The following is a 24,419-nucleotide window of genomic DNA, read 5'->3' on the forward strand; positions in this document are numbered from 1 at the left end:
CAGGGGCAGGGGCAGGGGCAGGGGCAGGGGCAGCCCACTCTGCCGGTCACACCCGGGAGCTCCGGGAGCACCCGCCCCGGACCGGGACGGCACCTCCGGGGAAGGAGCCCTGGCCTCGCCCCCGGCCCCGCCCTCAGCCCCGCCCCAGGACACGCCCCCATACAGAGGCGTGTCTTCCCTGCAAAGCCACGCCCCCAAGGGCCGCGCCCCTCGGGCTGCCGCGCACGCGCCCTCCACGTGTCGCTGCCGAGCCCCTCCCCGCTCTTTGTTTACCCCGCGTGGGGCCGCGCGCCCCTGATGGCGTCAGCGCGCCCGGCCCCGCCCCCCGGCCTCGTCTGCTGCGGGAGCCGCCCGCGCCCCTCGGTGTGCCCGTGGCCGGCCGGTGCCGAGCCCCGCGCACGCTGCTCGCCGCCCGGCAGCCGGCGGGCGCATGTTCCCGGGCGGGGTCGGCGCGCCGGCGGTGAGCGCGGGCGAGTATGGCCGCGCCCGGGTCGGAGAAGAGCAGCAAGAAGAAGACCGAGAAGAAGCTCGCCGCCCGCGAGGAGGCGAAGCTGCTCGCCTCCTTCATGGGCGTCATGAACGCCATGCGCAAGCAGGTACGGGAGGCGCTGGCCGGGCCGGCAGCCCGCGGGTCCGTGCTGCCCTGAGGGCCGGTCCCGAGGGTTTCCTGTCCTTTGGGCCCGACTGCGGGGGAGCCCAGCGGAGCCGGCACCGCCGGTGCCCCGGGCCTCCGGAGCCGCACAGCGAGCGTGCCGAGCTCCGGTTTGGGTGCGCCGGCCCCGTGTGGGTGCTGCAGGCAGAAGACGCCGTGGATCTGATTTTGCTTGTCTGGGAACGCCTTGCGGGTGGTCGGGCAGGATGAGGCTGGGGTTCATGGATGGCCCAGTGTCCGCAGCTGGAGCATTCACGGAGCCCGTTTCGGACCGAACCCCGAGGGCAGTGGGAAGGCGCTGCTGCTGGATTTTTGGCCAGAAACTCTTCTCTGAACAAATTGACTGTGTACCCTGTGAACAGTGAAACTGCAGCGGGAGGAGAAGGAAGAGTAGAACTATGGTTTGGTTTCACAGATTGTGAATACCTCTTTTGTCTTGAATACCTCTGGCCATCGCACTAGGAAGCCAGTGGCAGTGTAGGAGTTTGGTGGCTTCATCCGGCCTCGAATTGTGAAACTCTTGCCTGATCAGCTTCCGTGGTCAATATTTTAATAAGTATTTAAGGTGACTCCTCTGTTTACTAATAGAGCAAGAGCGGTAACCAAAGTCACAATCATACAAGTGCATTTCAGTTGAGCTGTCCGAACTGAAATAAACACTCATTTTTAATTATTTTTTTGTAAAAAACATTGAACTGATGGTACAGGAGCAGAAGGATGATACATGTAACTCCTTGCATATGAAGAAATCTTTGTTCTCAGAGGAAGGATCTAGATTGGTTGTAGAACTTAGAGTAAAAACAGTGATGTGCAGGCAGAGTTAAAGCTGACTCTGAACTCAGACCATGTAGGGGTTTCACACTTGGCATTGTCTTGTGTTGTATCTTCTAGGCTTTAGTTGCTTGTCCTCCAGTGCTAGCCTCTTGCCAGAGGCTCAGTCCAGCTCTTAATGCCATCTACACCAGTCTGGGTCCTGACCTGACAAGTATTGGTGTTGGTTCTGCTTTTCTCTAGCACTTCAGCCCTGTTCTTCTCTCAGTAATAGACAGTCAGTTATGTCTGCATAAACCATTTCATGCAACTAAGCTCTTATGTATGAAAAACTTTTTTTTTTTTCAGTAACTTCAGGTAGTAAAGACATAGGGCCTGCGATCTATGTTTTTTATGTAGGCTTTGTTTCTGATCTGAAAGTGTAAACATATTCCAAGGTGTGGCTGAATTCATAACTTGGTTCCTCAGTTTTAGTTCAGACCTCTGCCATTGTTTAAAAGGACATGCCAGATCCTCTTATGATTTGTGAGTAGATAGAGGAAATATTGTCCTCCTGTGGATATATGTGCAGTCCCCAGCACAGAATTTCACAACGCTTTACCATGTCCCTGTTCCAGTGTGTGGTACCACATTGTTCTGTGTAAGTGCCTCATCTTGCAGTGCAGTGGAGTGCCAGCTCTCATGTAGCTATGAGCCACTCCAAACACAGTGTGAGAGGATCTGGATTAAGTGCTGTGAAGTCTGTGTGTGCTTCTGATTCAGATTCCAGAATCTGTTATGCCCAGGGAGTAGCAGCTCTGAGTTTTGCCTGCAGACTTCTCATCCAGCCTCAGGTGAGCTTTACGTATCCCACACAGTGCTGACTGGTCCAGAAATCTCTGCAGATTTCATGAAACTCGGGCTTCTTTTATGAGTTTTTGTAAGAGGAGCTCAAGTATTACTGAGGGAGCAGGGGGAGGTGTGGTTATACAGGATAAATTTGGGAAGTCAGCGGTAGCCAGAGGAAAACACACTAGTTTCAGCTCATTAGTTGTGCTAAAGTTTTAAGAGGATTTGTAGTCAGCTCTTTCCTCTTGTATTTTGAGAAGTCAAGAGCTATGCTGTAGTTACAAAACCTGAATATGGGTTAAAATATCCTGTGATGGAAGTGTCAAGGTGCACATGCAGCTCTAGATATTTAGCTCATTAGTTAATCCTGTAGGAATCTGGGCCAATGGGAACTTACAGCTCATTTTAAGGAGGCTGCTTTTTGTGTGAGCTGGGATGAAGAGGAATCCTCCATCAGTATGGGAGTTTAGAGTAAATTGTGGGCATACCTGCACTCAGTACAGGTGAGATGTTGGGGCCAGGTGTGTTTAGTGCTTAGAGGACTTGTTGCTTGTCTCCAGCATTGATGACCCACATCTTTGTGGGTTTTCCAGAGCTATTGGACAGCGTGTGCATAAATCATTTGTTGCAGCATTGCAGCTCAGTGGAGGTCAGCCAAGAATGAAGTCATTGTGAATGAGGCTGGGATAGAGCTGCAAGGTGTTGCTGAACCTGTTCTTTAGAAGGTGAAGTGTCCTTTGGTTAACACCAGTCACCTGTTGCATCATGGAGGTGACCCCCTGACAACAGTGGGTCCTTCTGGAAAGAAGTGCAGCAATCCTCAGAAGAGCAGTAGTTGAATGGAACCATCACACCTGGAAACCTCCCAGGGAAAGAAGTTAAAATTATGGTCTGTTTGGGTTGGCAAATGCACCAGAGCAGCCTCAGAGCATCTGAGGTGTTTCAAATGCTGAGCTGAGGCATTTAAAGTGTCTTAGAAATGCAGTGTGGGGCTCAAGCAACAGCTGCAAGTCTTGGCAAAGCTTGGCCACAGGATTTTGTGGTATCTTGTACTGCTAGTTTCCAATGCTTGTTTTGAACCAGAAGTGTTAGAAATTTCAGCTTTTAAAGGATTTCCTCTGAAGCTTTTCCAGAATGGTCTCTTTTTTGTTGTTGTTTCAATCATAAATGGTTTAAAACTACAAAGGAAGATATATGTCACCCCCATCTAACTTCCATTTCGATAATACTTTTGAAAGTATTATTTTTATTTTGTCCAGTATGTGCTTTTGAGTGTCCTGTAAAAAAACCAGGCATGTTTAAAGGATTGCAAATGTGGGTTATCAGCCCTAGATAATATTGTCTCCATTTGGAAAACTCACAGTTCTAAGCAAGTATATATTTCCCACAGTAGAAATGTTCTTTTCTGGGGCTGGCCTTGGGATGGGTGCATGTAGATGTTTTTGAGAGCAGTTCCATGAACTTAAGGTAATAGTCCAAAATTATTTCCTGTTTTTTGAGGAAGCAGTGCTGCTCAGTTTTTCTTTTTTAGTAGATAGTTATAATTAACTGTAGTATGATATACATTTATTTCACTCAATATGTTCTTAGAAGAGATAGCATTTCAGAATCTGTTAAAATTATGTGTTTTTACCCCAGTCCCCCCAACAGCTTTTATAAGTTCTGTTGCTTTCCATTCTCTTTCTAGAGCATGACAGGTCACATGTAGGGGAGAAACTAGCTGCCTACATACAAACAGCAAACAAATGAGAAACAAATTAGGTTTTGTTTGCTCATGAGGTATGACCAGTCAAACCCTTCCACAGAAATGGTATTTTTTGATAAATTTTCTTAAAAATGCTCCATTGAGTGCTTTAAACTCATTCATCACTTTGACTCCTGTTGGAAATAGGATGGCAGTCTTCAGATATGAGGTTCTTGTGAATTGTTTTAAAAATCAGCAGCAGAGTAGAGGGGGAGCCATTGGTAGATGAAAGCAGTGCAATATAAATGCAGCCCCTACTAGATGCTGCAGAGCTACATTATTGTAGGCTGATGTAAAAGCTACAGGAAATACTTTGATCAGAGTTCATGTTATTTGTGACCATCCTGTACAAATTCATGGGTAAACTCATGTTTGCTAGTTCTCCAGGTTACTGAACTTTGACTTCCAGAAAATCTTTTTATCACATAATGCTCTTGAGTTGTGTGTTACAAAATGTAATGAATTTCCATAAGCTGTTTTTAAAGAAATATTGTTGAAATATTTTCAAAAATGCTGATTTTTGTCCTTTTTTCCCTCTGATTCAGAAAACTCTTTGTGATGTCATTCTTATGGTTCAAGAAAGAAAGATTCCGGCTCACCGTGTTGTGCTTGCTTCAGCCAGTCATTTTTTTAACTTGATGTTTACTAGTAAGTCTTTTGAAAATTGATTCATTTTAAACTTTCATGATGATATCCTGATATATTTGTGTCTGTCAACCTGTTTATCTTATGGAAGTAATTAATTTGAGGGATAAGTGTAAGTGAAGGTATCTCATTTTGTCTCCTTACATTCATCTCTGTTCACCCCTCCCCTCATTTTTCCTTTAACTCTTGTGATCAAGTGAAGTGTTACTTTATATATAAGCTCTCAATTAATAACTGGGGCCTATACACTGTATTAGTTTATCTCCCTTCCTTAACCTGAAAATTGGGATTTTTTTTTGTCCCATTACAGAATTTGTCTGCCATCAGGCATTTCTGCATATAAATTGGGCTATCAGAGCTTAGAGACATGGTTTAATGGCTGGAGTGGATGATCTTAGAGATCTTTTCCAACCTTAATGTGATTAACTCAGTGATTCTGTAATTATTTCATTTATGCTCTCTTTAAAACTTCAGTCATGTAGTATCTTATCTTTTCTATGCTTTACCCATGAATTGTAAAATTATTGGAAGATTCAATTTGAGCGGATGTAAAATAACCATTCATTCCAGTGGTCAGTGAATGGAACGGCCCATCTGTGGGCAAACCTAGTGTTGTGTCTGGATGTGGGAGCTCGGAGCTGTCTCCGTTGTTATCAGCTTGAATGTGGAAATGGCTTTCGACAGTGGTAATGCTAACATGGCAATCTGGCTGCAGTCAACAACATCTAGGACTTTTTCTACTTAACACAGTTTATCATAATTTAGATAATACAAGGATGTACTCACACCAGTTATCTTGTTTGTTCCACTGCCTCCTTTCCTGACTTGCATTAGCAATCCTGGGAAAACAGCAATCAACTCTGAGCAGTTTTTGGGAGGTTACCACTTTGTATAATTGCTTTATTTTCTACTGTTTGCAAAACATAAAATAACTAGAGTGACTTCTTGATTAAAAGTTTGTCTTTTAATCTGTTTGCAGCAAATATGATTGAATCAAAGTCCTTTGAAGTGGAGCTAAAAGATGCAGAGCCTGACATTATTGAACAGCTCGTGGAGTTTGCTTATACTGCAAGGTAGTTTTGTTATTTCAAGCTCATGCTTTTCTAGGAAGCCTGCCAATTTTAAATGATAAAAACTTGATATAATGTTTTTGTGATTCATCAGTTTTGTTACCATTGAAATTCTTTCCTTTGTTTAAAGCCTGATGTGACTAGACCTTCTATCCTTCTTCCCTTTTCCTTTTTCTTTAACCAGTAGGAAGCCCTACAGACTAAAGGAAACAGTATTTGTCTCCAGAAAACAATTCAAAGCACTTCAAGCTTTTGATTTCAGTGTTGGAGTCAAATGATGTTTCCCATGGTTCTGTAATTCAGGTCCTCATTGATGTCAGCAGGGTCTCTCTTTGTGGCCCTAATAGCTATGGCACAGAACCATTTCCTGGAAGTTATACCTTCATCTCAAAACAGGCAGGGTGGATAACTCCTCCTTGTCTCAGCTTGTCCATGGATTTGGGGGTTTTTGTGGGTCTTTTTTCTCTTCCAACCCCTCCCCCCACCCAAACAGAGCTCTTGCAGATGGCTAGGATTGTAAACACTACTTAATCAGCTTTAATCCAACCTATGGATGGCAGGCCTTTCATCTAATGGGGGTAACTCTCATCAGGGAGGCTTTCTCCTTTCTTTTGAGAGCAATCTTCTTGTAATAGGCCATCAGTGGTAAGAGACAGTCTGTGTCAACAGCCCACCCCAGCCACATGGTTGCCTGCCCTGATAGCCAAGCCCTAGATGGACTGTGGCTTCCATAAGTTCTCATGAAGCACTGCCAAACTGGTTGTTCTGCTTATGCACTTTAGGCAAATCAGACACACCAGTCCTGACAGAGTTTAAACAGATTTTGCTGATACCTGTTTGGAAGTTGAAAATGGTCATTAAAATGGTTCTGGGTTTGGGTGGGTTTTTTACCTTTTGTGAAAGTGGTTAATCACACAATTCATAGCAATAGTATAGGACTGCAGAGGGCCTGTGTTAAAGGCTTATTCTTCAGATCCAAGGACTTGTTATTCTCTGCCCTGCCTGGGTGAAGTAGAGCAAACAAAAGCAAGATGATGAAGGATGTGTCCTGAGACTGTATGTGAAAGATTCTTGGGTAAATAGGGAAATAATTTTGCCATTTATGTGAATTTGTGTAAGTTTCTTCTTTTTATTGCCGCAACTTAGGTCATTTCAGTGGTGATAATTTTACATCTTCTGTTTTGCAGAATCTCAGTTAACAGCAATAATGTCCAGTCTTTATTAGATGCAGCAAACCAGTATCAGATTGAACCTGTGAAAAAAATGTGTGTGGACTTTTTAAAAGAACAAGTTGATGCTTCCAATTGTCTTGGTAAGAAAGATAGACTTAAATTTGCTGTTTATTTTTTAACTTTGCTGTATTGTCTGTCTGTGGATGGCCATAACATTTAGCTAAATCCAGGCATGTAAAAATAATTTTTCTCTGAATCTGAGCTGTTGCCCTTTGCCACGGCTATGTAAAATATCATTGGTTTTTTTGTTTTAAATGTATGTAGTAGGTGCTTGTTGCCCGTTTGCAAACAGAATTTTCATATTCTCCAAAACTTTTTCAGTATCAGAGGGTTTCTACTGGTTTTATTCTTTTTTTGACTGCAATGATGTTTCTCACAGTTTGTATCAGTTCTCTGAATTGTTGGGTTGTGATTGCAAGGTTCATCCAGTTCTTTGGGGCTTCTTGTTTGTTAGAGAACTGTATGTGTTTAGTGAGGTGGAGCTTTCAGTTGTCACCGTACTTGCAAACAGAATTTTACATATTTGTAACTTCTCCAAAACTAGCATATCTTTTACAAGTATAAACAGAGGAAGTTTAGGCTACTTTTGGTTTTATTCACTTTTTATTTTGACTGAAAACAATGAATGTTATCTGGACAGGTTTGATATCATGTTCTGTAGCTCTAATGTGGACTAGGTGTTGCAGAAAAGGCAAACAAGTAGAACTAAATACTTTTTCATGTTTAAGATTTGTATAATTTTATATATAACTATATATAACTTAATATAATCAGAAATTTAAGAGAAACTATTTTTAGTGGGGTTGTTTTTTGTCATTGTTAGGTACTCTCCTAGTAAGATCTCAGTCATATTACAGATGTTTATAGCAGCATAGAAATGTTTTGCAGAGTGTATCTGAATTACAGTGACTCAGCTGACACTTCAGTGCAGCGCAGCTGTGGCTCTGAAACAGCTGCTGGAAGAAAGGAAAATACTACTTAGGTTTGCTTTGAGGCATATTTCTGCCCTGTGGCTTCTGTTAGGTGAAAAATTAATTATGGTCTCTAACACTTGCATACTTGGTTGCTAATTTATTGCAAAAAGATTGAAATAATTTTTCCTTATGGCATTGTTTTTAAATTGAAACATGTTTTGTGCAGACTCATAAGCAAGTATACAGTTCATTTTTAAAAAAAAGTATTTGAAAGAAACCATGCTCAATTCGAATCTTGAAATTTTGTCATATAGGTGGATTTTATCCTTCTAGTTTGCATTTTAGTACTCTGAGCAGCTCAGACTAATTGCAACCCATATATTAGTGAGTTGCTTCTACCCCACTTGCCATTTCCTCTGTGAGAAGGAAGACCTGTGGCATGACGAGAAGTTGCTGCTGAAAAGCTCTGTGCTTACCCGGTTTTTAATGGCAAAATTGGCAGTGGTGCTTCTCAGCTGCTATTGCTGTTTATACCTTTATGCCAACCTTCTGTCCTTCCAGCAATGTCAATTTGACTTTTTGTTGGTCTGCAGCTGACTGTGCTACATGTACAGAAAAATCCCAGTTCACCATGACTCTTGAAGGAAACTGGGCTTGGTTGGTGACTGATGGAGCAGCTCAGGAGAGGTTGTAAAACATGGATCCAGTTTCTCAAGCTGTTCTGGTTAGACGTGGTTCGAGTGGCTTGGCTCAGACTTGGTTAAGGTGCTTTTGTCTGCTTTGTAATTGGGAAAGAAACAGTGAGGAAATAGTGCTGGAGAGACAGTTAATACAGCAGGTGTTGCAGGTCTGACTCTCCAGTCAGTTCAGTAGGGATAGGGATCAGCAGCTTGCCCCTGTCTTAGTTTGCCTTGAATTGCAGATGAGTTATGATAGCATGTGTTTTAATGGGGGTAAAAAAGGCATGGTAATAAATATTAGACTGGAATTGTAAGTATCACTGAAATTACAGTAATTGTATTCTATTTTCATATATTAAAGGTAATTACAGTTCAAGTTTAAAAGGGATTTTTTCTTAATTTTCCTTCATAGGCATAAGTGTGCTAGCAGAATGCCTAGACTGCCCAGAGCTGAAAGCCACTGCAGATGACTTCATCCATCAGCATTTCACTGAGGTTTACAAGACAGATGAGTTTCTTCAGCTTGATGTTAAGCGTGTGACACATCTCCTGAACCAAGATACATTGACAGTGAGGGCAGAAGACCAGGTGAGGTCCCTGTTTCATTGCAGCTAAAAGCATTGAACTTAACTATCTTTTTTTAATCAAGAACTGGCTCCAGGTATTCAAGTATTTCACTTACTGATGTTCCTAGAGGATATGATGCATGTAGTGCTTCCTAAATTGTGGAGTAAAAGGTGCATCCTAACTTGGTCAAAAACCAAATATTAATAAATATTCACATTTCAAATGTAGTTTAGAGTTGTGTTGTTTCAGCAAAGTTTGAAGAAAGAAGTCAGAGAGGGAATAAACAGTTCCCTTTGTCAAGACAGCTAGAGGGCTTCTGATTCAATAGTACATAAGCTAAATTATTTGGTTTGTAGTGGTTGCTTCTAGATTTGGATTTATGTGCTTTTGGTGAAAGTGGACCACTTCAAAGTGGTGAGCAAACTGCACCTTAATGGATGTACATTTCTATCTGAGTATGGCCTAGACTGTTCCAGAGAGGAGTTTTGTGATGCAAACATATATACATATATATATATGTACACAAGCCTGGGGAAATGAGGGACTTGCAAGTTAGATGAGTAAAACACTGAAAGCTACATGCGTTAGCAGTGGTGGATTGCTGGAAGACCCTTATTTAGGGACTGGACATAAAGTTTAGGTGGCTGAAAGGAACTTGGAGTTCGCTCAATTAAAATTTGTAACCTGTAGTAAAATCACATCCGGAGCCATTCCATTTGGAATGCTTGATTCAGCTTGGAGCACAGACCTGAATGATTGTTTTCCAGCTTGTTCTTCCTACTGCAGGAAAAGAGGAGGCATATAGGTGTTGTAGCAGTTGAGTGGTACTTGTATCGTCAGAGCAAAAAACAACTGATCCTTTGTAGCTCTGCTGTTCAGGTGCTTGAATTAAGGTAATTAGTTGTATCTGTTTCTTACCTGTAAGTGCGCGGATGTTATAGCTGAAATGGTATATCCTCTTGGAAATTGATACTCTGCTGACTTCTGCTGAAGTTTCCATTGACACTGACCTCCAACAGGCAAAAGAAGTGATTTGAAGCATTAAGGTTTAGTTATCTGTCTTACTGTATGGTGATGTAACTTATGAGAATAAGAATTAGTAAGAGTGGGGGATAATACTAGGTTGTTAAATATGGTAGTTGGCTTGTTACAGGTATAAATATGAGTAGTGTCACAGTTCAGCATTCTTGCTGAGTGCTGGGAAAAGTTCAGATCATGGGGTAGCATTCTCAGAGCTGGAATTTTGTTTGGCTTGCAGCCAAAATGGCACTTACGATTTACATTCTTGAAGTTCTATTTGTCACAAGTATATATTGTTACATATTCAGCATAGCATCATTAAAATTCCTTTAGGAGACTGGTAGTGTGCAGTAGGAAACTACAAAAGATTGACAGTTGCACTACAGCAATCATTTCTCAGAAGTACTGCTAAGAAGTTGACATTTTTCTCTAATTTTTCTTTTGGTGTGGAGCATATTTACATTTAACAAAAAGAGAAGGTAGCATTAAGTACTGTCTGTCCTACACAATGTTCCTGCTCAAGTCATTCTGTTGAATTTCCTTAGCTGATGGAATTGAGCCTTTGATTGTTTTCTTTGCTCTCCCACATTGCCTGGTAATTTTGCAGAGTTACAGCTGGGCCTGGTCTAGCAGTCCTGAATAATTCTTCCATGCAGTGTCTTTCCATGTCATATCTCAGTCACCCAGCACTAATCACTGTGACCAGTTTCAGCTACAGGTGTAGGCACTGCCTGTGCTATTGCTTACAGTCAGGTTGTCCTGCCACTTTAGAGTCACTGTGTCTGAGAGCAGCATGGAAGTATCAGAATATACATGTAATCCTGAATTTTTTTTTTTTTCATTTCTTCCTGACCCAGTGTCCAATTATAAATAGAGCAGATTTCTTGATTATCTTCCCTGTTCTACCTTATCTGACCTCTAAGAATACCCATTATCTTTTCCTGTGAGGAGGAGAAAAAGAGGAGATGCTCTGGTAAATTTACAGTAGTTCGCAGATAAAAACTTTAAGTGGTCCCCTAAGACACACCAATAGCAATGTATTTGGATACCCAACAGGATGATTTATTCAGAGAACCAGTTTATCACCTCAGGAGACTATATCAAGTAGAAGTTATTTCATTTCTGTGAAAGCATTACTGATGTTATGGCACAGAACTTGAGTAGTATTAGATTTAACCTGGTACAGGAATTACCCACATAAATGTGAATTGCAGATTCATGTTTTCCATTTGGAGGGAAAATGTTAAACAGCAGAAGTAGTAGGCTTTTGAAGTTTGTAGATGAGATTTATTCAGTGATCGTGCATTTGTTTTAGTTGTCTGAGCATTGTCTTTTTTGGGCTTGGTTGACTTTTGTTGTAGGGGTTTTTTTTGAAAGACGGCAATTGGATCCCCACATAATGAAATGCTAATATAGGTTAACCTCCAGCAGGCATTAGAATCAATTCATAGCACTAAGGTTCTGTTACTTGTCATACTGTGTGGTGATAAACCTTATCCCTTTCTCTCCTTGTCTCTTGTTCAAGGTTTATGATGCAGCAGTCAGATGGCTGAAGTATGACGAGCCAAATCGCCAGCCCTACATGGTTGATATTCTTGCTAAAGTCCGATTTCCTCTAATATCAAAGAACTTCTTAAGTAAAACAGTTCAGGCTGAACCACTTATTCAGGATAACCCAGAATGCCTTAAAATGGTGATCAGTAAGTTGACCTCTAGCTGAAATCTTTATGATGCTCTATATAATTTTAAAAATGCTTTGAGAAATTTTGAAAATTGTTTGCTTTAAAATGCTCTAACACTTTCACATTAAATCCATCTGTGTTCCCTCTAGGATGCTATGTTTAGTTGAAGTTGGAATAGCAGATTACTATGTAAATAAAACTCCTCTTATGTAACAGTGTGACTTTCATTTGTTTTCTCCTAGCAAATGGCATGAACTCCATGAGAAGTAATGGAATGGAGGTTTTGTCAATGACTCCTTAGGGTAACTGAAAGTTAGCCTGCCTTTGTGACAGGCTTGTAACTTCAATATTGTTCATGTTTGTGTGTGCATTAATAAAACAAATATGTCAACATTTTGAATATTTTAAAACTTTCCTAAGCAAATTATAACTTTAGGTGTATGTTTTATTGTTTTTATCTATTATATACTGACCATTGATTCTACAATGATTGATCCTACATTTGCATTCTCGGGGTGCAGATGAAATAGGAAACAAGCTTCTCTTTTGTTTTTAGACACCATTTGTAAAATTTTATCATGTAAGAAAGAAAAGCAATTTCAGTAGCTGTTAGCCAGTTGGCTTCAATTTAGTGTAGACGTAAAAATCAGTACACAACTGTTTTCCTTCAGACTCAATGAACACGATTCAGATTAACCTATATGTTGGTAAGTATCTGCTGATATTTGACATCAGAGTCATACTTCTTGTGTGACACCAAGTTGGGTACATCGTATAGAAAATAAGGATTTTTGTCTTCTGGTTTTAGTGGCTTGTAATGTTGCCGGTGTTTTTGCACTCTTAGGAATGCTTTCTTTTGACTGTTTCAATGCAATAATCTTAATTGCTTGTTAATATTGGATAAATGAGCTGATCAATCCATTGGTACATAACATGAGTCTGTATCTGTCCTGTTTTCACATGGAGCAGCCAGTTTGGAATAGGGTGTAAATCTGGATATATGCTCCCACCCTCACATGCTGCCGTGCATTCTTCCATTTTGAATCAAAGCTGTATAGGTGTAAAGTAGAAACTTGGTTTTCCTCTTTTCCTTCCCTTCCATCTCTCCCCCATGCCTGCCTCTGAAAGCTCCCTATCCATGTGTGAGCTGCACTGGCTCTGCAGCTGTTGCTGTCTTCCTTGCAGGTGGGATGCGGTACCACCTCCTTTCCCCAGAAGACAGAGAAGAGTTGGTGGAAGGCACGCGGCCGAGAAGAAAAAAGCACGATTATCGCATTGCTTTGTTTGGAGGCTCTCAGCCCCAGTCCTGCAGATATTTTAACCCCAAGGTAATCGTTACCTCAGAATGCATTAAGATTCACTGCTTGTAATCTTACCTGTTTTCTTTGCTGGTGATATTAACTAAAACATAACGATCTATGAAATGGTCTTAGGAAGGAAGTATTCCCTCCCTCCTGGGTATACAATTGGAAGAATATGGTTAATTAAGTATTTTTAAGTCTGTGTACCTAGATGTAATACTTTGTTTTGAATAGAATGATTGTGTTTGTTTCTTAGCAATATTAGATATGGAGAGCTGATCAATCTGTCCGAGTTGAGCATTGATTGGTATGTGCATTTCTCAGCTGCAGATAAACAAAAGGTCACTAAAACATCATGCAGTTGGTTAGGAATATATGAAAGTCTGTATGCATGTGCATGCATTTAGGTGTTTAGAGATTACTCAAAGCAGGTTTTTTAACACATATTAATTTACTGGCTTGTATGTTAGTGTAGAATCCAGTTTTTATTGGGGGTTTTTAGTGCATTTATTATAACTATGCAGCCACTTCTAAGTCCCAATGGTTCACAGTTTTGTTTGTTCTTAAGAGTATATAAGGAGAAGAATGGAGAGCCAAGTATTGCATAAGTGGAAGAGAGTGATTTTTTACAACAAAAAAGCTTAGAGATGATAAATTTAGAGCAAGCAAGTTCTGCCTGAAATTTGTTCCCATGTTTCTTGAATAAAATCAAGTCACAGGAATGGTGTACATTTCAGCTATGCAGATTAAAGGGTCTAAAAACATCAACTGCATGCAGAAGGATTACCCATACCCTATTTTACCAGGCAAGCACATACAGTAATACAGAACAAATTTGCCACATAAACATCAGGGCTGTCTTAAGTTATAAGATACCATGCATGTAGTAATATTTTGTTGAAGAAATTCTGGTTCTAACAGTATATTAAATGCTTGTTAAAATTTCAAGCAGTTTTGTGTGCTGTGTGAACTTCACAGTCAATGTGAGCCCTATCAAATCTAGTTTTGAATGAACGAGCCTTTGGGATGTGTTTTGAACTTTTCTTTCACATTCCTTTTGTAAGATAAAATTCAAGCCACCTTCTCTGAGTACCACTCAAGTCTGGGGGTAAAATACCCAAACCCACCAGCTTTGCTGACTTAGCTTGAGACACACTTAATATGTATTCCTATTGGGAATTCAAAATTCTTAACTAATGACTGCCTTTTTCCTTTATACACATACTCAAGATAAGCAGCACTTCAGCTGGGGGTAAGGAGGTGAGGGGTACAGGGCAGATAATTCTCTCCTTTCTAAAATCTAAGTTTGGGAAGCCTTTGATCAGGGCATTTGTAACTTTTCAAGCAGTTGCATGGTTTTGGCAAAGAAATCTGTTCTGTAGGTAAAAAGTAGTGTCTGTGAAAGTCTACATAAAGCATAGGATAAAAGAGCTTTACATTTCATAGGCTGCTTGTCCAGGTATAACACCAAAAAATAACTGAATTTGGAAGAAATTTTGAAGATTTGCCTCTTAATCAAAACTTATGGCCTTGCACGTGCGTGAAGGAGTGGGGGAAGAATGGGGTAGGGAAGGAAAATCTTAAAAGTGGGTAATTGGAGGTCTTTATTCTAACAAGCATGTGTTCCTTCAATGTTTTCCTAGTGCTTATATGCTTCCTTGGGTACTCTTAGCTAGCCTGTCATGTCAGCTTTTACTTAATTTCCAACTCTTGAGCTATTTAAAGGTCCTTTTCTGGATGTTTTGCTTGAGTATTTGATTTTAATCTTTAAACTCTGACAATAGTTTATCAAATGCAACAAACCAAGGATCCAGAACTGCTGCTGAATTACCATTTAACTCACTTTAATTGGTCTCATCAAAAGATGATGGGAGGGTCACAGAACAAAGAATTAACCTTGTTTATGTACTTTTGCAAGGTTGGGTCCTTGGGAAAAATTGGAATTTTCTTGTCTGTTGAACTGATTGAATAGTGACCTAGTTCCCTCACTTCTGATATTAATCAAAACCAGAAATTTAATAAAATTGTTACATGACGCATAAACAATTCAAAACAGAAGTTATATTTTTCCTGAAAATATTTTCTTGGTTGCGTATGAGTTTCCATAGCTGTTATATGGTAAAACTAGTGCAAAAATTTTAATTTTCACTGATTCCTTTGCACACAAAATTAGTCTCTAATGCTGATAGTCATTTCCTTGTTATTGGAAGGGTTCTTTAAATAAGACTGGATTGGATTCTGTGTTTTATTTGTTGAGAATGTTAGCAGTATTATTTTAAGACTATATTTGCTCTCTTTGTTGCACTGTGACTGGTATTTCTATTGATGCATGTTCTTCATCAAGAAAGCAAAATGATGCAACGGGATAGATGCAGATGGGCATAACACTTGTGGAGCAGTCTGGCACTAATTTCAGTAGACATACATGATTTCAGAATACTACTAGAAATCCTAGATGTTCTATTAACAGTTGTGGGAAGCATTTTCTTGTTGAATTTTTCACAGAATTTTAAAAAAAATCCCTAAGTTGGGAATAAAATACTTGTTGTTTTGTTTTATGAATTCTCAGTACAGAGTTTATGTATGATTGAGATTTTGTGTCAGCAATATGCTTATTCTTTTGAAATTACTATATCTAGTGGCCAGAAATGGTTGGAAGTTTTAAATTCTCATCAGTGCAAAATTCAACAATGGCAAATAAAAAGTAACAGATGCCTGGCAATGCTATTTCTTGATGATCAAGGGAACCAGCATACCTTTTATGAGGAGATAGAGGTGTAGTCAGTAAGCTGTTAGTGGGGAGGTTGTCCACAGTGGAGCTGTCTGCTGGTGTTTATTACAAACTTGGAAGAGGAATCAATTGAAAATGAGGAAAAGCCTTAAACAAAAAAGGGTACTTTTTCACAGGGCCTGTAATTGTGTGTGCCATTCTTGTTACAGGGTCTTGAGGCTCTCAGGAGTTCAGGTAGTTTTAATAAGTGATTCAATAAATTGATGAAAAAGGTATAGCTTTTGGCTCTGGTGTCCTGCATTGCAACTTGATGAAAACAGAGATCAGCAGGGAAAGAGTCACCATGTACTTACCTTGGTCCATCTTTCCCCACTCAGTCCCTGAGAATGGAGACTTGCACTGCCCAGGGCTGTGTGGATCTTGACTGCGCTGTAAAGCAACATTTCTGCATAATTCTGCATAATTAAATGTGTTCAATTCAAAAAGTGAAATAATTCTATGTGGTACAGACTAACATCGAAGAGCATTGCAAGAGGATGACCTAAATTGCCTCCTGCTGAAAGAGGAGGATACTGCTGAGTATACTCAAGTTATGGCTTTTCATTTGATAAAGGTATGGATGAAATGGATACATGAACAGAAGCCATAAAAGTGGGTCAGGTCACTGCCCTTTATAACAGGAAAGGAAAACAACGGGATATTTTGTAAAATTGCCAGAAGTTTGAGCTAGAAAGTATGTTGATCTTGCACAATGCACTGAGACATTTTCTTAAGATTTATGCAGCTATTTATTTTGCCATGCTGTAGTATGGCTTTCCTTTCTAGGGTGCCCCAGGACCTGTTTCTCACCATAAAGGGCCACATGCAGCTGACAGCTCTTCTTGATATGGGGGATGCTACAAGAAAAGATTGTAAGATGTTCTGGACTATAACATGCTCTGCCTCTCTTTCTTTGAACCCCCATGTAGGAGTCGCTGTTCTTCCTCATTGACCAAGGTGTTTGAAGTATGTCCTTGCTAAGAAAATGTAATGATGTAACGTCTTGTGTGAACCATTACAGTGAAGGTCATTCAGCAGGTTGAGGTAGACCTTCTTGAGGTGACACAGATAACAGTTAAGGTCCCATACTTTCCTGTTCAGTAGAGGATTCAAGCTATGATCATGGAATATGTGAGATGCTATTACTCAAGAAGTGTTTCTTGTGCTGTATGCTATCCTGGTCTGCCATCAGTTGTTGAGCTTGGTGTTTTTAAGGCTTTGGGCATTACTGCTCATATTTGATACTTGCTGATTTTGCCAATCTATGCAAAATCAGTTTCTAGGCATCATGACTGCCAGTATTTGTGATGGAGCATTACCCTATTTCTCATGCTATCAACTGTGGATAGCTATAGAACGTTTGTGTTTTGTAAATTCTGTAAATAAGCTTCTAGTTGTCATGGTAATAAAGTATGTATCAGAGCTTTTTTACTGAGTTGCTTGTCAATTTGGATATTATCTTCTCCTTTTTCCATTGTCTTTGTTTGGTACATTCTGTATTTTATTATTTTTTAGAAATAATGTTTCTATATGTAAGATGTCTTTTTCCATTGCTATAAAAGAAAATGCAATCCTACTTTATTGGTTACATGCATTGTTTCTAACATGATAGCAGCTGGAGGTCAATTGTGTTGGAAAAAAAAAAACACTGTTTTTCAGGGAAGCTGTACTGGGTGCACACAGGGAATGTGGAAATAGAATTTCTTAATGTCATGGTTCATTGCATCTAACTATGTCTGTTGTCTAAGAGAATTTTTCAAGAGTACGCCTGAGGAGTATTCTTCAATAAACAGTGTTCATGTTTGTTTTGAAAAGGAACTTAAAACTGACCATATCTAAATCTCTATGAAAAGCTCTGTTTGAAAACACTCACTGTACAGGTAAGTGTTATAATCTATTAGACATTACTTGTTCTTTGTAATGCAGGATTACAGCTGGACAGACATCCGATGTCCCTTTGAAAAGCGCAGGGATGCAGCTTGTGTCTTCTGGGACAACGTAGTTTATATTTTGGGTGGTTCCCAGCTCTTCCCTATAAAGCGAATGGACTGCTACAATGTGGTGAAGGATAGCTGGTATTCCAAGCTAGGACCTCCAACACCTCGAGATAGCCTTGCAGCCTGTGCTGCTGAGGGCAAAATTTATACATCTGGTGGTTCAGAAGTGGGTAAGACACTAAAAATCTTTAAAACAAACAAAAAAGCAGAAAGAAAGATTAGCTGGCAATTTTTCTGGTTTTTTGCATGATTTTGTTGACAAGAAACTGCACGTTGCCATGTTAGCCTAATGAGTTTATTTTCCCATATTTAGGATTTTATCCCTCTTTGCCCAGTCCAACAACCTATTTCTGTTGTGTTTTGAAAATGGTTTCACTGAAATGACTAGTATTTACATTAGTAAAAAGTACATTGCAGCTCTTAAAGAGTTAAATAGGGATGAGATTGGATGGAGCTGTGAGCAACCTGATCTAGTGGAAGGTGTCCCTGTCCATGGCAGAGGGATTAGAAATAGATGATTTTTAAGGTCCCTTCCAACCCACACCATTCTATGATGATGTGATTCAATGAAATATATTTTGGGAGTCCCACTCTTATCTTTCTTCTAGAAATCCACAGAATTCAGTGTAGTTTAAAATTTTCTGGAATATGTGACCAGAATAGCTGCATTTTGACAATGGCCTCTCTTTTATACAGTATATGTTGGGCCTAAGGAGGTCTTTTAAAAGGGGTGGGGGGAGTGGAAAAGAAATCTCTTACAATTACTGCTTTTGATGGTGAAATTGTACTTGGTCCTGGTAAAGGAATTTGTCTAATTTTTTTGTCAAATGACAGAAGTTATCTTCTGTTATTTTTTTAATCTGTTGGCTTGCTTCCACAAATGGAGAAATGATACCTTTAGATCATTTCAGCATAGTAAAGGAAAAAAAAGACCATTGGGATTTTTTTCTCTCTCCAAAAAGCCTAGAAGGTGACTTATGCTGTGGTGTTGCAGGAACATTTTATTTTGTTTAAACATGGCACATCATCAACAACCCAAAGGTTGAAATGCAGGCATGGTATAGCCATAAAAATAGTTACAGTAATAAAGCTGTGTTCTGGGGAATAAAAACAAATGGGAAAAATCCTAGAAGGAAGATCTTTTTGAGGTCTGCCTTGCTGCAGAGGGAGGTGAACATGGGAAAAATTGTCATGATCAGTGCTTAACACTGATAAGTCACTTAATGGAGGTTGTAACATTTAGGCCATGTTTTTTGACCTCTAAAATATATTAAGAGGTCTAATGTAGCAGGAGAATAAGCAATTCCCAACTGCCACCTTGTGTGGTGAATGTGAAATAGCACCTTTCCTATTACTTGAAATAGGCTTAACTAAGGCCACATTGGGCAGCTTGGAACACTACATCATCTCATAAATCTTCACAGTTTCCCATGTTTCAATTTATGGGGAATAACAGGAAAATTTTTTGATTGTACAGTATATTTTCTAATGCATGGTAAATAGTTAATATAACTATAGTTGAAGTTTTAATGTAGCAGTTTTCTTTAGACTACACCCTCACATTACTGCACAGTTTCACTTTGCTTTCCATAAATACTTATCAAGACAGACTAGTAAAAACTAAACATAAATAATGGAGTTTAGTTTGCCTGTACTTTTTCTTCAGAATTTAGTGAATACTGAAATTGGAAAGGTCTGTCTCTCCTGAATCTAGTATTTTTGAATTTGAGGCAGGCAATTATGTTGAAGGCATTAATCTGATAAAATGCTGCAGTGTGTTTAGCTGTAAAGAAATCTAAAATTTTCATGTTTTTTCCATCAATTGAAGAGGTTGGATTACTGTACCAGTCCATTACAGACAGCATGGCTCTTCTCCCCTTCTTGAATTGATGGGAGTCCTGTTCTATTTGCAACAACTAGCAGAGTTTGGAAGCTGAAATACCAGATTCTTCCACTCTTGTTTCAGTGCAGGAGAAATACTTAACATTATACTGGAAATGAAAGCTTCTACCTGTTTAAAAAAAAAAAAAAGGTCTGATGGATTTTCCATGGATGGGAATTTCTACAACTTCAAAGCAATAAGAATGTCTATATACATCAAAGAAAACATTTATTTACATCAAAGAAACAAATGTCCCACTCTATTCAGTTTGTGGTGATACTGAGAGTGACAGGATGGGAGTGAACAAATGCACACTTTGTAGGAGTGTGTTTATAGAGGAGTCATTTTGGGTCGAGAAACATAGCATCCTGTTGAAGGTTCAAATCCTCAGCTGGTAGTAAGTGCTGCTAGTGTGACATGCTTAATTTTTAGAAGTAGAAAGCCAAGGTAAAACAGGCACAAGGAAAGGCACTTCTAACTGTTCTGGGTGAATATATCTTTTGAAACAAAGGGAAGAAGGATGTGGTTCTGTTCTGAGAAAGTTGTATTCAGCCTTCCCTGCCTTGGCTATGATTCGGTCACTTACCTGAACATCAGTTTTGAGCCCCCATCTATCTTCATTAGAAAAATTGCTTTTGATTTCAGTAATAGTTTCCTTGGCTTTTGAGGGAAAAGTACACAGACCCTGCACTTCCAGGCAATAAGTATCTACCAGTCCTCAGGAAGAAAGTAAATTGGGCAGAGGTAGCTGTTTTGTGGTTGCTAATAATTCCAGGAGTACGTTATGACATAAGCTATCAAATTCCAAAGGCAGTAAGTGTTCTGGGTATTGGACAAGTCACATTGCTTAGAGGAAAAAGACTCATGAACCTATAGTTAGTTTACAAAGCTGGTTTCATCTTCACATCTGAAAGTCCAATTTATTTCCAAGTAGAAAGAGTAGCATAAGCTGATGACAATGGTATGGGTAATTTATATACATCTCTATTTAGCATTTATTCCCCTCCAAGAAAAAAAAACTTACCTTTTTTCATGTTGTTTTTAAACACAAATAGCATTTTTATAAACTTACTTGCATATTTTGGAACAAAAGAATCAAAATAATTAGAAGTATGTGCTTTCTGAATAATCCCAAGTTTAAAGCTGGTTAGTTCTACTTTTGGAGGCAGGAAAGCAGCTTTCCCTTTTCCACTAGCAAACAAAGCATCAATTTGATAATTGCTGTTAGACTCTTCTCTTGAAAGACAACCATAAAGATTAATGCCACTTTGGTGGGTTTCTATTTTTTTAAGGCAATTCTGCACTGTATTTATTTGAATGCTATGACACGAGAACAGAGAGCTGGCACACAAAGCCCAGCATGCTGACTCAGCGCTGCAGCCATGGAATGGTGGAGGCCAATGGGCTTATTTATGTGTGTGGAGGCAGCCTGGGGAACAATGTTTCCGGGAGAGTCCTGAATTCCTGTGAAGTTTATGACCCAGCCACAGAAACGTAAGTGTTGTTTTGAGTCAGGTTGGCTTTAGTCACTTGTGTCAATGACTGAAGTATAGATGAGAAGAGGAAAAACTCTGGTAAAGAATTTTCCCTGAGTCAGCATTAAGAAATCAGTTCTTTGTAGTTCTACTTGAAAGATGTTTTTTCTTAAGCAGCTTTCTTCCATTTTTTATTTTCCTAATGATAGGTTATACTTAGTCTCTATGAACCAGATGGTGATTTGCCTTTTTTTGTTTGATTTATTTTCCCCAGGTGGACTGAACTGTGTCCAATGATTGAAGCCAGAAAGAATCATGGGCTGGTGTTTGTAAAGGACAAAATATTTGCTGTGGGTGGACAAAATAGTTTAGGTACTTTAATTCTATTAATTCTCTATCTGGTCACACAAGGTTTCGTGGGGTTGTTTTTCTGTTTTGGAATGAATTCATTCCACTCCGTTCAGCTGCAAAGCTTTGAGCAGCACCATCAAACATGTCTTCTTGTTGTCACATCAGAGTTGCCTTCTTCCTTTCACCTCCCCACTTCATTGTTACCTTATTTTTCAAATTCTTGTACTCGTGATAGTCAAGTTCAGATATGCACCCCTACTGTAGCCCAGTTCTGAAGCAGTTAATATGGCTAAACCAGGCATCTGAGAAAATATTTTGTTTATTTGTTTTTTATTTTGTTTTTTTTTTTAGTTATTCAGTTATTAGTTATGATTTTAGCATTCTTTTGAGAGACAGGTAAAGGTGTAGCCACTATTTTAGAACTTGAGACTAAAGACTTAAATTTATTCTGGTATTGTAAAATGGTGAAAATATGAGACCTCTTTTGACTGCTCTAGCTTTGAAATATGATTTGCTGTCATGGCCAGGTCAATTATGATCTGCCTGTCTTCTTGTCTTTTAAAACTAGAAGAATAATACTTTATAAGAAGAATTGAGTTTTAATTGCACAGGGTTTCTGAAATGCTTTTCAAAATGGAAAAATTCTCATTTATGAGGTTTTTGAACTCACTATTTACAGTAAGTGGAATTCTTGATTTCAGATAAATGCTATTTTAGAATTCAGCTTGATTTTTAATTGGCTACTGAAACTATTCCATCATTATTGATTCCCAAACATTTTATCAATCCATAATCTGCCATCTTGCAAAATATCTGTATTCACTGAGTGCTCCTCTTAGAAGTGTTAAAAATTGTTCTTACAGTAGTAAAATGAGGAAGAGTTATGTCTGAGTTTAAAAACTCAGATATGTTAATATGATAGATTTCTTAATCTCTTAGATCTAATAATTCAGTACTGGAAGTAAAAACTGAGTTAAATAGGGACAGCAGCATGTTTGTAGCTATTGTTAAGTGTAATTACTAGCATATTTCCTGAATAAGCAAATCTTCGTCACAAAATACACTCCAATAACCTTTTGTTCCTTTGGCCCTTTTACACTTCAATGATTTTAGTATCATCATGACAAGAGACCTTCTCTATCAGTAAATTGCCAGTTTTGGTAAAAGTATTCATGAGCCCTCTAGAATGAAATGCCACTGCTGTAGGGAAGTTTCAGGTAATTCCTGAGTTTTAGTCACTAGCCCCAAATTCGTCAGAAATTCAGCACTGAAGGTTCTTCTGTTCATGAAGTAACGTGTTTGAATCTACAGAAACCATCTAGTGTGAATTTGTGAGAATACATCTTACTTTCTATCTCCTTTTCACTTTTCCCTGGTTTTGTATTTATACAAGGATAAGCTGCTAGTTTAGAAGCTGGGGTGTATTATCAGATTTGCTTTTTAAGTGTAGGATTTTTGAAACCTTGAAAATAAAGACTTCAGTTTGCATGCTGTAGTGCAGTCCATACAGTGCAACATAATAAGCAGTTATTTATCTCATTGCTTTGTAGGTGGCCTTGATAATGTAGAATATTACGATATCAAGATGAATGAATGGAAGATGGTGTCTCCAATGCCATGGAAAGGTGTAACAGTGAAGTGTGCTGCTGTGGGACCTATAGTCTATGTCCTGGCTGGTTTTCAGGGTGTTGGTCGCTTAGGGCACATTCTTGAATATAACACTGAAACAGACAAGTGGACAGCCAACTCCAAAGTCCGTGCTTTCCCAGTGACGAGTTGTTTAATCTGTGTTGTAGACACTTGTGGGGCAAATGAAGAAACTCTAGAGATCTGAAGACTGTAGGAGATGCCGAAGCATTCTTCAAGGACTTGGGAAAAGATGGTTTTGGTGCTTTGCTTCCATATTTTACTGAATTGTGTTAAATTTAGTAACAGGAAGAAATTGAGATGGAGTCTTTTAATTTGTATATATGGCATATTGTATAATGTGGATTTTGTCATGCCCATTTTCTTGTCTGTTTTAAAGAGATGGGGATGTGTTTTGAGAATCCACTTACCTAGGTGATATCACATGGCATCTTCCTTTAAAAGAACTGTAGGTGTGGCCTTGTCAAACAGAGACCCAATCCAAATATTTAGAATGCCTCTAAAGCATTTGATAAAGAAAAAAAATTCTGGTTAAATGACATTTTACCAAGACCAGTTGCAGAGACACTTCCTTTAATGAAGGCGAGTAAATACAGCTCGACTCATGAGAAAGAGGAACAACAATTTTTTCTCCTTCATACCTACCTGCAGAAATGTTACTGGGATGAAATGAAGACATTTTCTCAGGAAAGACCAGGGACTGCTGTCTAAGAAAGATTCCCAATGTTTCAACAGCTCTCTAGATCATGACAGCTGCCCTCTTCCAGTGAGTTTCTTCCATCATTTGCATGACTGCTTATCAGTTTTTCAAGGTTAGAGAGGCCATACATAAAAATTAGAGAAACACTGATGGTCTCTTTGGCATTTCGTGGAGCCTTCACAGAAAGACTTTTTGATTTTTTTTTTTTTAATTACACTGAGGTAGGGAATGGTGGGGCAAGTCGACGACAATTGTGCACTATAATTAGCAAGTTGGAAACTTGGAAAGAATTTTTAATCTATCTTCCCAGGCATCAGACTGTACGTATTGTAGATGCCAAACCATTAGCAAACATGGGAACAGGAATGAGAAAAGCAAAGTCAATACGACAGATATATTGATTTTCTTCTTGAAAATGACTGTTTTTAAAATGGCATGAACCAAGTAATTAAAGATACTTTACAGAAGTCTTCAGAAGTTGCGCATGGTTA

The 24,419-nt window shown here is 39.2% G+C and overlaps 1 protein-coding gene across 1 annotated transcript; it reads left to right on the forward strand.

Annotated features, from left to right (window-relative positions):
* Positions 1-394: 394 nt before the first annotated feature.
* KLHL7 (kelch like family member 7) lies at positions 395-24,398 on the forward strand. Its single transcript, XM_030970074.1, has 11 exons — positions 395-596; positions 4,541-4,643; positions 5,620-5,713; positions 6,898-7,022; positions 8,949-9,124; positions 11,649-11,823; positions 12,991-13,133; positions 17,803-18,043; positions 21,048-21,249; positions 21,505-21,602; positions 23,132-24,398. Exons 1-11 carry the CDS (start codon positions 477-479, stop codon positions 23,413-23,415), a joined length of 1,761 nt encoding a protein of 586 aa, XP_030825934.1. The 5' UTR covers positions 395-476; the 3' UTR covers positions 23,416-24,398.
* The last annotated feature ends 21 nt before the right edge of the window (positions 24,399-24,419 follow it).

The sequence above is a fragment of the Camarhynchus parvulus genome, chromosome 2 (assembly GCF_901933205.1).
Source record: "Camarhynchus parvulus chromosome 2, STF_HiC, whole genome shotgun sequence".
Lineage (NCBI taxonomy): Eukaryota > Metazoa > Chordata > Aves > Passeriformes > Thraupidae > Camarhynchus > Camarhynchus parvulus.

Coding starts and splice junctions, on each gene's coding strand:
- KLHL7 (XM_030970074.1), top strand. CDS start 477: ATGGCCGCGCCCGGGTCGGAGAAGAGCAGCAAGAAGAAGACCGAGAAG. Junction 11,824..12,990: donor ATGCCTTAAAATGGTGATCA/GTAAGTTGACCT, acceptor TCTTCCTTGCAG/GTGGGATGCGGTACCACCTC. Junction 13,134..17,802: donor GCAGATATTTTAACCCCAAG/GTAATCGTTACC, acceptor TTTGTAATGCAG/GATTACAGCTGGACAGACAT.